The 12,565-nt window shown below is 46.0% G+C and overlaps 1 protein-coding gene across 2 annotated transcripts in view; it reads right to left on the bottom strand.

The window, feature by feature from the left end:
* igsf9bb (immunoglobulin superfamily, member 9Bb) overlaps positions 1-12,565 on the bottom strand; it is a 687,093-nt gene that overhangs the window by 98,087 nt on the left and 576,441 nt on the right. For both annotated transcript variants that reach the window (XM_059957059.1, XM_059957060.1), the window contains exon 8: positions 7,670-7,812. In XM_059957059.1, the coding sequence (XP_059813042.1) occupies positions 7,670-7,812 (143 nt within the window). The remainder of the gene's footprint in view (positions 1-7,669; positions 7,813-12,565) is intronic.

The raw sequence follows: 12,565 nt of genomic DNA, 5'->3' as shown, positions 1-12,565 counted from the left end.
TTCATAAAAATGATTCCAGGATTGAATGTCTTGTCATATGAAGAGTGTATGATGACTCTGGGCCTGTATTCACTAGGATTCAGAAGAATGAAGAGTAACCTAATCGAAACTTAATGAATGGTGAAAGGCTTGATAGAGTGGATGTGGAGAGGATGTTTCCTATAGTGGGAGAGTCTAGGACAGAGGACACAGCCTCAGAATAAAGGGGCGTCATTTTAGAATGGAGATAAGGAGGAATTTCTTTCCCCAGAGAGTGGTGAATCTGTGAAATTCTTCACCATAGGCAGTTGTGGAGGCCAAGTCTTTATGAATATTTAAGGTGAGGTTAATAGATTCTTGATTGGTCAAAACATGAAGGGATACGGGGAGAAGGCAGGAGATTGGGGCTGAGAGCAAAAATGCATCAGCCATGATGAAATGGTGAAGCAGATTCGATGGGCCACATGGCCAAATTCTGCTCCTATATTTTATGGTCTTAAGATCTTACTTTTGTCAGTTTATCCTGTGTTCTTCCCCATTTTAGTTTATTTCTATGAGGCCTATGTTTACAGACATGTTCACTCACATGCCTGGAGAAAAGAAATAAACTTTGGAGTTCAGCCGCTCATCTTTTAGTTTGTTAAACTATAGCAAGAGCAAAATAGTAATCATTTGGATATTGTACAGAATGCTTAAGTTTCCTTCAAACTAATTTGTGCTATTTACATCTGTATCTAAAAGTATAAACAGTGAACAACTGCAGAAATGAGGGTGGTGACTAGGCCTAGCCACCTTAGCAAGTGCATACTTCCCCTCCTATCAGTCATTATTTCTTGCACCCGTTATCAATGTCTTTGGTTTATTGAGGAGAGTTTAGAGAGGGTTTGTTGCTCTCCTCAATAAACTGATAACCCCAGGGATGGAAGATATTGATAAGGGGTGCAAGAAATAATGACTGAGAGGGGGGGAAGTATGTGAGAGGAGTTGAGAGAAAGAAGAAAAAGGTTCAATGGAGAGAAAGTATATGAAAAGGCTTTGTAAAAACTGGCCTATTATTGCAAGAGCTAATATTAGTTAACATTTAATGTTAACATTACTGTCAAAGAGCTTCCTGCAGGTATAAAGACTTACTGCTGTTAAATGTTGATATGTAAAATAGCTTTTCTGATGGATGGTTCCTGATAATATAATTTTAAATGAAATGTTGCATCCCACTTGGCAATGTTAATAAAACAGATAATTGTTACCTGCTAATTGAGTGATACTGGTGATAATTAAATAATCCAAGTTTTCCAAATTAAGCATGTATCATTGATAGCGATATAAAGGCTTATGAACCAAAATTTTTAAAAAATACATATATTCAGCTATAGCTTACTTCAACATTTAGATGTACACTCAAGCCTTTTATCGTTCAACTTTAACCTGGTTACAAAGTAACATTTGCTGGGCATAGGTTCAACTACACCAGTTGGTCTCCCTATACGTACAAGTGCTGAGAGTGAAATTCTGTGAACTGCTTGTTACTGGAAGCACCACAGCCAATATTTTGCAGCTTGTGACCACAGGCATGTCAGCTGGTCTCTCTGTGGCTAGTTCACTTTACTATGAAAGAAAATGTGCCCTCTGGGACAAAAGTTGAGAGATCAGAAGTTATAGGTCCCTCTGGTTGACATTGGATCAAAAAATATGACTGAAGTCTGTGGTCAGATTTGTGATAAGGATCAGGGCCTGTGTTGGGTGTCTATCCAGAATGGGGGTCTGGAATCAGGACTGAGATCTGTTGTCATGTCTAAAATCTGGAATGGGACCTAGTGTTAGGATAAGTACAAGGAATGATGCTATTGTGAAGTTTGATGAACATGATTATTGTCACGTTTCAACCCAAAAGAGGTATAAACTTCCCTAACTTCAATATTAAGTTGCATTACTCAATTTAATTTGCAGTCTCACAATTGAGGCCAGTGTGTGTGTAACCTGACGCTTGTGCCTGAACACGGTACAGTGGAATTTGGTAGGCCGTCTCATCTGATAATTTTTCCACCAGGCTTGGTATACAGTGAGCAAATGGATCACACCAGCCTCTTCACATTCTGACATCTGCATAGTCTGCTCACTATAGCACGATGTGACATCATCTTGGGCAGTTTATGATCATAGTTCTTCAGAACAGGTAGCGGCACACTAGCATATCACAACGCTTTACAGTACCGGCGGCCCAGGTTCAATTCCCGCCACTGCCTAAAAGGAGTTTGCGTGTTCTTCCCATGACCACGTGGGTTTCCTCCGGGTGCTCTGGTTTCCTCCCACAGTCCAAAGATGTACTGGTTGTTAGGTTAATTGGTCATTGTAAATTGTCTCATGATTGGGCTGGGATGGCTCGGTTTGAAGGGCTGGAAAGGCCTATTCCGCACTGTATCTTAATCAATAAATAAAAAATAAATAGATATGAATATGAAGTAGATTTTAAGGAGGTGTACAGTACTCTATGTTTAATTCACTTGGATCCATAGGAAGAATAAGAGGGAAGAAACTATGAGGCTCCTGGAAATACAAAAAACTTCCCTAAGCTTGAGAATAAATTAGATGTTGTGGCGACCCACTTCCTAGCGCACTCAAACCGACTCACAAATAGCCAGCGCGCTGGCACAAAGACCAGTCCCAAAAGGGCGCCAGGTCTGCTTCACCAACAAAGGGAAAAGCCTGCGGGGGATTGTGAGTACGTGCCCCTACAGCATCTGCGCCCGGGGAGGGCGGGATCAGGGAGGCTTTAAAGCAAGGCTGTGAAGTTCGAATAAAATCTTCTTTAACTGCAGTTTACCAACTCTGTGTCGTTATTTTAGTGCTGCGTGTAGCACACCGCTACAATTGGTGACCCTGACGGTCCAAACGATTTTTGGACCAGAGATGAACGACATCGCATCTGTTCATGCGGTTTCATTGAAACTGCCAAGCTTCTGGACGCTGCGACCTCACCTGTGGTTCCAGCGAGCAGAAGCCCAATTCCACGTTCGGCAGATAACCTCAGAGGACACACGTTACTACTATGTGGTGAGCTCCCTCGACCAGGACACAGCCGCCCAGGTTGAGGAGTTCATACAGTCTCCCCCAGCGGACGGCAAGTACACGGAATTCAAAGCCCTGCTCCTCAGGACTTTCGGACTCTCACGGCGTGAGCGGGCTGCCTGCTTACTGCACCTGGATGGCTTGGGAGACAGACCTCCATCGGCTTTAATGAATGAGATGTTGTCTCTGGCCGGCGGACACACACTCTGCCTCATGTTTGAGCAGGCATTCCTGGAGCAGCTACCTGAGGACACACGCCTGCTGCTGTCCGACGCGGATTTCAGCGACCCCCGGAAGGTGGCAGCCCGGGCGGACTTGCTGTGGAACGCCAAGAAGGAGAGTGGGGCGTCCATCGCACAGATCACCCAGCCACGCTCCCAGCAGCAAACCAAACCTGGCCCGGCCACAGAGCCCGCTAACCCCAGAGGCAGGGGTGAGGAGCCCAATGAACAATGGTGTTTCTACCACCAGCGGTGGGGCGCAGAAGCCTGCTGCTGTAGCCCGCCCTGCAGGTTCCCGGGAAACGCCAGGGCCAGCCACCGCTGATGGCTATGGCGGCTGGCCATCGGGATAGCCTCCTGTATGAGTGGGACAAGAGGTTGGGATGCTTTTTTTTGGTTGACACCGGTGCTGAGATCAGCGTCTTACCTCCGACGAGTTATGACACCCGCAACAGGGCACTGGATCCCCCCCTGAAGGCCGTGAATGGCAGCACAGTAAGGACCTATGACACCCATACGGTGCAGCTACAGTTCGGCTCCAGCCGGTTCACGTGGGACTTCACACTTGCTGCTGTAGCCTAACCGCTTCTGGGTGCAGATTTTTTGCGGTCTCACAGCCTGCTGGTCGACCTGCCGAGGCAGAGGCTGGTCCACGCCGAGACCTTTCAGATGTTCTCCCTGGGAGAAGCCCAGTTGCCAGCCCCACACCTCGACTCCATCACGCTGTCCGACAACGACTTCACCAGAGTCCTGGCGGATTTCCCATCGGTTCTGGCGCTGCAGTTCACGGTGGCCATGCCCAGACACGGCGTACAGCACCACATCCCGACACAAGGACCACCCCTCCACGCCCGTGCTTGAAGGCTTCCCCTGGACAAGCTCCGACTGGCGAAGGAGGAGTTCAAGAGGATGGAGGAATTGGGGATCATCCGGTGGTCCGACAGCCCATGGGCCTCCCCCCTGCACATGGTGCCCAAAGCAACAGGGGGCTGGAGACCGTGCGGCGACTACCGCAGGCTGAACGAGGCTACAACACCGGACCGCTACCCTGTGCCGCACATTCAGGACTTTGCAGCAAACCTGCACGGTGCACGAATCTTCTCCAAGGTAGACGTCGTCCGGGGATACCATCAAATCCCGATGCATCCAGACGACGTCCCCAAACCAGCACTCATCACCCCGTTCGGCCTTTTCGAGTTCCTCCGCATGCCGTTCGGCCTGAAGAATGCCGCACAGATGTTTCAGCGGTTAATGGACGTGGTGGGACGTGACCTGGACTTCGCTTTCATCTATATGGACGACATCCTCATAGCCAGCAGCAGTTGTCAGGAGCATCTGTCCTACCTCCGTCAACTCTACACCCGACTGAGTGAGTACGGTCTAACAATCAACCCGGTCAAATGCCAGTTCGGGCTCGACACCATTGACTTCCTGGGCCACAGGATTACTAAAGACGGGTCAACCCCTCTGCCCGCTAAGGTAGACGCAGTCCGCCATTTCCACCGACCCACCACAATCAAAGGCCTTCAGGAATTCGTAGGTATGGTCAATTTCTACCACTGCTTCCTCCCTTCAGCTGCCCGAATCATGCACCCTCTGTTCGCCCTGATGTTGGGTCCGGGCAAGGACATTACCTGGGACAAGGAGTCCGCCGCCGCTTTCGTTCAAACGAAGGAAGCTTTGGCAAACACCGCGATGTTAGTGCACCCCAGAATGGACGTCCCTACCGCTCTCACAGTGGACGCGTCTAACATGGCAGTCAGTGGGGTACTGGAGCAACTCTTCGCGGGTCGCTGGCAACCCCTGGCGTTTTTCAGCAAACACTTGCAGCCACCTGAGCTCAAATACAGTGCTTTCAACCGGGAACTGTTGGCGCTATACCTTGCAATCTGGCATTTCAGGTACTTAGAAAGTAGGCCCTTCACCGCGTTCACGGACCACAAGCCACTTACCTTTACGTTCACAAAGGTGTCCGATCCCTGGTCGTCCTGCCAGCAGCGCCACCTGTCCTACATCTCTGAGTAAACGACGGATGTCCGGCACGTCTAAGGTAAGGACAATGTCGTGGTGGATGCGCTCTCTCGCCCTAACATTCATGCCCTTTCCCAAGGGGTAGACTTTGAGGCGCTGGCAGAGGCGCAGCAGGCAGACGAGAAGATCCCGAGTTACAGAACCGCAGTCTCCGGTTTGCAGCTCCAGGACCTCCCCGTAGGCCCAGATGAGTGGACCCTACTCTACGACATCGCCACTGGCCAGCCCCGTCCCGTCGTCCCGGCACCTTGTTGGCAACATGTTTTTGACTCCATTCTTAACCTAGTGCACCCCTCCATCAGGACAACCGTCCGGATGGTCTCCAGCAGGTTCGTTTGGCACGGACTCCGCAAGCAGGTCAGTGAATGGGCCAGAACGTGCATGCACTGCCAAACAGCCAAGGTGCAGCGGCACACTAAAGCCCTGCTGCAGCAGTTCCACCCCACCCGCCGGCATTTCGACCACATTCATGTGGATATTGTGGGCCCCCTGCCAGTGTCGCGCAGAGCGCAGCACCTCCTGACTATCGTGGACCGGTTCACAAGATGGCCAGAGGCGATCCCGCTCACCGACACCACCTCTGAATCTTGTGCCCGGGCACTGATTGCAACCTGGGTGTCCCGCTTTGGTATACGGGCCCACAGTACCTCCGACAGAGGCGCCCAGTTCACCTCCGGTCTGTGGTCAGCTATGGCCAGCCTTTTGGGGACTCAGCTGCACCACACAACTGCCTACCACCCACAGTCGAACGGGCTAGTGGAGCGTTTCCACCGTCACCTAAAGTCGGCTCGTATGGCCCGCCTGCGAGGAGCTAACTGGGCGGACGAGCTTCCCTGGGTCCTACTCGGCATCCGCACGGCGCCCAAAGACGATCTGCACGCCTCGTCGGCCAAGTTGGTGTACGGCGCACCCCTGGTCATCCCCGGGGAGTTCATACCAGCCCCAAGGGGGCAAGAGGAAGAACCCGCAGCAGTCCTGGGCAGACTACGCGAGAGGCTCGGTGACCTGGCCCCCATACCCACTTCGCAGCATGGGCAGAACGCGACCTGCGTACCCCAAGACGGTGCTCAGGAACAACGGGTCCGCGTTCATGCTGGACATTGGGGGGAGAGAGGAGGTTTTCACGGTGGACCGACTCAAACTGGCCCATATGGATTTGGTGCAAACGGTCGAGATTCTGGCACCGTGGCGCAGAGGCTGACCTCCCAAACAGGGTCCGGCCCAGACTGTGGACATTGAGGGGTGTATCGCCGGTTCTGGGGGGGGGGGGGGGGTTATGTGGCAACCCACTTCCTAGCGCACTTGAACCGGCTCACAAATAGCCAGCGCGCCGGCACAAAGACCAGTCCCAAAAGGACGCCAGGTCTGCTTCACCAACAAAGGGAAAAGCCTGTGGGGGATTGTGAGTACATGCCCCTACAGCATCCGTGCCTGGGGAGGGCGGGATCAGGGAGGCTTTAAAGCAAGGCTGTGAAGTTCGAATAAAATCTTCTTTAACTGCAGTTTACTGACTCCGTGTCGTTATTTTAGCGCTGCGTGTAGCACACCGCTACAATGTGCCGCTTTAACGTACTAAGTTGCATTCTACAGGCTCTGGTCAGTTGCATTGGATTACCATATCCTCATTTCTGCTCACATTACAAACTACATCATGCAGCAGCTCAGCTTTGAGAATGACGCAGTAAAACTTCACAGTAGAATTTGGCTAATTATCTCAATTCCAACCAGTACCTTGTTGAAGGGTCGCTATTGAAGTAGAGAAAAATGTATTACAGAGTCAGATGATCTAGTGTTCTCTCATAGATAGTTGCACAGAGAGGCCAAATATTCTCCTTGGAAAAGCACTAACAGTTCTATTTTAACACATGTCTTAAACTTACTCTATTTAAGTTAAGAGAATATAGTAAACTTTTAAAAATTTCCTCAGCTTACTTGTTCAGAAAAAGAGAAAATATATCTTCTAGACGAAAGAACCCCCCCCCCCCATCAAGGTCAACAATGCACTGAGATCCAAGGACATACACATCACACTGTAGGAAAAATGGCTGTGACTTTTAAAAAATATTTTTTCAAAGGATATCAATGTCAATGCTAGCATTATTTCCAATCCATAAACACCCTCTGAACTGAGGAGCTATTAAGAGTCAACCGGGTCTGGTAAAAATTTGAGCACTGCTCTTTTAATGATGAGGCCAGATATATTTTTGAATGGTGCTAATGTATTAATATTTTTACTGAGAATGTATTTATTGTGTCAAATTCTTGAATAACCAAGTAAACTCCACTGAATTTTGAAGAAACATCCTAAAGCCTGCAGGCACTGAACCTCATACTCTGTCCAACAACAGGAGCCATTAAATCCTAACCGTTACCTTTTCAATCCTCAGTGGCCGTCCATCTTTGGTCCACTTGACTTGGGTCGCTGGAGGATCTGCATCCACTGGGCACCTGATATATCCAGGCATTCCAACGGGCAGATAAATGACAGGAGGCATGTTGACAACTCGTGCTGGATCTGGAACATATTGAACAGGTCGATGTTAAAGCTTAAACTAGCAAACAAAGTCACATTTGGTCATGATCAGATTGTTTCTGGACACCATGTTTCTTGTGCTGGGCATATGTGAAAGCATCTGTAATGTCATTTGTTTCTTCATAGGGCAGCATGGTGATGCAGCTGCTTCACGTCTCCAGATTTGATCCTGTGTAGTGCTATCCAGGCAGTCTGCATGGGTTTCCTTCTGGTGCTTTGGTGTCCTTCCATACCCCGAAGAAGTGTTCGCTAGGCTAACTAGCCTCATCGTGTGTCATTATAAGATATAAGACCTTGCACAGTCTGTTGCCGGTGGTGTAGTGGCATCTGCACCAGACCTCAGGGCGAGTGGCCCTGAGTTTGAATCCGCCTGGCTCCTTGCACACTTTCCATCTATGCTGGGTTGAGCATTGAGCTAGCAAGTTGGCTTTGTAAAACAGGCAACCAATGGGCCAAACAAGGCGTGGGGAAGAACTTTACTTTTTACTTACTATAGCTAAAGGATAATGGTTGTGCAAAGTCTTAGAACAGTATTCATAGTTTAGAGTCTAGAGTTTGCACTTTATCTTTCTGCATCTACATACATGTTAGTTTATAGATTTACTTTACCAAATCATTTACAGGGGACTGGAAAAATCCAGGTAAAACCTCTTGCATTGTATGCCTGCTGTGAGCTTGATGAGTGTTTTGTTGCATGTGCAGCTGCTATGAATGTGTGGGAGTTCATTAGATTGTGAGTGAAGCTTGTAAAGCAAGTCACATTATTCAATCAAACTACTGTCATGAATTACCACTGCAAGTCAATTATTGCAATTCAATTATAATCTCTGCTTTTCAGAGAATATTTAAGGAATTGCATTTACGCCTTGCTATCTGAGATCAGGAGCAGTTTGGTGGAGATGGTGGTTACATTAGAGAGATTCCAGGGGCAATTTTAATCCAACCTATTGGGCTGGAAACCCACAGCACAAATTTTAATCACCAATCAATACGAGGAACAAATCTAATGTACCTTAAAATCTACCCAGCATATTTCATAACAGTTGCATGATGAGCAAATTAAGCTAAAATTAACCTCACTGTCTTCAAGAAAAAATAATGGTTATCTTATTTATCTTTTCATAAAAGAAACACCATAGGTGCTGTTGTAATATACTATTTTGCTGAAATAGAAGCTATTTATTCCACTTTGAGCTGTCATTCTTTCTTGTGTTAAAAATAAAACATTTACCAAATACAATATATTGCTTTTTCAAATACACCTACTAGTCATAGAAAGTTTCTAATAAAACAGTACAATGAGTTCTATCACGGCAGGAGAGTTCCAGAGAATTGATGCATAGATGATGTTCTCAAAATCTCGAAGGGAAAATGTAACATCTTCATTGATTCATGGAAATCCTTAGACCATGGCTCCTCAAAAAGTAAAAAGAGCATCCAGGAAGGCACTGGGCTCCTCTGTGTAATGGGAGCGTATTACATAAAAAATGGAAGGAGCATACAACATGCCAAACAACCCACACAACCTCCACCATAGTGGGCCATATCTCAAATAACAATGAGTTGGAGTAGAGGAAGGAGACATAGAGTCTAGTTACATGGTGTCATGACAACAACTATTCCCTTAATGTCAGTAAACAAAAGAACTGGTCATTGATTTCAGTTAAGTGGTGGTGGTGGGGGGGGGGGGGGAAGGAAGTGTACAAACTTCTGTTTACATAAACAGGGCTGAGGGTGCGAGGGTTGACAGCTTCGTGTTCCTAGGAGTGAACATCGCCTACAGCCTGTCCTGGTCCAAATATGTAGATGCTACAGTCCGAAAACTCACCAGCACCTCTACTTCCTCAGGAGGGAAATAAAGTTGATAAGTACCTTTGGACCCTCACCAATTTTTAATGATGCACCATAGAAAGCATCACAGCTTGGGATGACAACTGCTCTGTCTGTGACTGCAAGAAAGCGCAGAGAGTTATGGACACAGTTCAGCACATCATGGAAGCCAGTTTCCCCTCCATGTTTTCTGTCTACACTTCTTGTTGCTTTAGTAAAGCAACCAGCATAATCAGGGACCCCGCAAGACTCTCTGTTCTTCCTCCTCCCATCAGGCAGAAGATATAAAAGGCTGAAAACACGTATCACTTGGCTCAAGAAAAACTTCTATCCCACTGTTTTAAAACTATTGACTTAAGGAGCTGATTATTGACTTCAGGCAAGAGGAAACCAGTGGTCCATGAGCCTGTCCTCTTTGGGGGATCAGAAGTGGAGAGGGTCAGCAACCTTAAATTCCTCGGTGCTATCATTTTGGAAGACCTGTCCCGGGCCCAGCATATAAGTACCATTATGAGGAAAGCACAGCAGTGCCTCTACTTCCTTGGGAGTTTTTGAAGATTCAGCATGACATCTAAAACTTTGACAACTTCTATAGGTATGCAGTGGAGAGTATATTGACTGGTTGCATCACAGCTGGGTACAGAAACACCAATGACCTTTAACAGAAAATCCTACGAAAAGTAGTGGATAAGGCTCGTCAATCATGAGAAAAGCGCTTCCCACCATTGAGCACATCTACACAGAGTGCTAACGCAGGAAAGCAGCATCCATCTTCAGAGGCCCCCCCACCACCCATGTCATGCTCTCTTCTCACTGCTATCATCAGGAAAAAGGTACAAGAGCCTCAGAATTCATACCACCAGATTCAGGAACAGTTACTTCAGCCATCAAGCCCTTGAGCCAGTGGGGAAAACTTCACACAACTTCAATTGCCCCATCACTGAACAATTCCCGCAACCCATGGACTCATTTTCAACGACTCTTCATCTCACGCTCTTGATATTTATTTTTTATTTATTAGATATTATTCTTATTATTTCTTTTTTCTTTTGTACTTGCACAGTTTGTTGTCTTTTGCACACTAGTTGATTGTCCACCCTCTGAGGTGCAATCTTTCATTGATACTATTATGGTTCTTGGATTTACTGAGTTTCCCCGCAAGAAAATTAACCTTGGGATAGTATATATGTACTTTGATGATAAATTTACTTTGAACTTTGATTGAACCATTCTCTAGATGGACTCTTCACTTCACAGTCTACCTTGCATCTTCTCATCCACCTGTACCGCATTTTCCCGGTACTGTATTTTGCACTCATTGTTTTACCTTGGACTACTTTAATGTACTGTTGTATTGAACTTATCTGTATGAACAGTATGCAAAACATGTGATCATAACAGACCAAATTACCATGTGCATTACTGATCAGTAATTGCAGAGTCTGTGGATCCTACTTAGGACTCTTCAGTTACCTGAAAAAACTAAATTGGGAGCAAGTCATTCATGAGGTCCTACCTGAGAAGAGAGAGAAAACATGTGTGTGCATTGAAAATCTATTAGGACCCAAGAGATTAGTCAGGAGTGACTACAATTAGTTTTATCAATGTGGATTAGTTATATGTATTTGGTAACCTTCATTCCTGAAATTTATTTGATTAAGGATGGTAAGGTAATTTTCCTTAAAATGGCTATAGATTTTTTTCTGCTTATCCTTGGCACATTATCACCAATCTGCAGAAGGCACTCTATAAGCTAATGTTTTTTATGTGCCTGATGGCCTTTTCTCAATGTACTCTCATTGATTTGACCAACAGTAAGACTTGGATTCTGGCGTCCATGGGTGTGTATATTCTAAACTGAGCTGAGTGGCCAGGGATTGTTGCTGATTGATTTGACAACAGAGGATTTAATCGTGCAGTTCATCTGTCATGTTAAAACCTTTTTAATCATGTGGGAACTTTGAAGGCAAATCAATAACTACTCTCAAGGGCTTTAGTTTTGCTCATTTGGTGAGTTGTAGAGCATTTCACAGTGTTGCATCTAATTATACAGCAGTTCAGTTGATGATATGTCTGAAAAGGAGAAGAACTGTTCCATCTGTACAGAAGTTAATTGTGCCTGGAAATCTTCCCTTTTATTTTGGTTATGCAGAACAAACCCTGCTGTCTAAGAATCTTAGTTGGAATGAAAGTGAAACACAGAGCCTCAATCTAACGCTGCCAGGCGGGGATAGTCAAGGCCATTTAATCCATAAAATTTAGCCTTTAGAGGAGGATGAAGTTCCAGATACTGGACTTGGATGCCAGCCAAACTGCTCTTAACTTCTGAGCTCCCTGCTGAGGAAGTAATGAGATTACAGTAAACGTTGCAGTCAGTACTTCTGTCTCTCCAGCTCATATCTATCCAATTTAGAGCAAGAGTTAAAGCTAATGAGACTTATTTATATTCTGCATTATTAAGAAATGTAATTACTTTCTTGAGGCAGACAATGATGTTTCATTCCAATGATTCAACAACCAATATTGAAATAATCTTTATTTTCAGGCAAAATTTCTACATTATTGCTGAGAAAAAGCAAATGGTGAATTCACCACTCTGCTATTTGTATATGTGGATGTAGGGAACATTTTATCAAAGAAGGTTAGGCTGAAGAGCAATTGAAATACTCGAGGTTACGTGCAGGAACAAGATTATCAAATGGAAGAGAGTGACATGCTTGATATGCCACTGCTACTTTACACATTAAAACACAGTGCATTTTTGATATATTAAAATTACATTACTTGTTCTAAGCAAATGTAGCAAAGTCAGCTTGCTAAAGGAATGAGTGAGGGAAGAAGAGTACCTGAGTCATGAAGATCATGCCCAGGAATGGGCCAAGTTTGTACATTGTTAAAGACATCA

The sequence above is a fragment of the Hypanus sabinus genome, chromosome X2 (assembly GCF_030144855.1).
Source record: "Hypanus sabinus isolate sHypSab1 chromosome X2, sHypSab1.hap1, whole genome shotgun sequence".
In the NCBI taxonomy this organism is placed as follows: Eukaryota; Metazoa; Chordata; class Chondrichthyes; order Myliobatiformes; family Dasyatidae; genus Hypanus; species Hypanus sabinus.
Note: the sequence above shows the minus strand (reverse complement) of the source record. Positions and strands in the feature narration are given on the sequence as shown.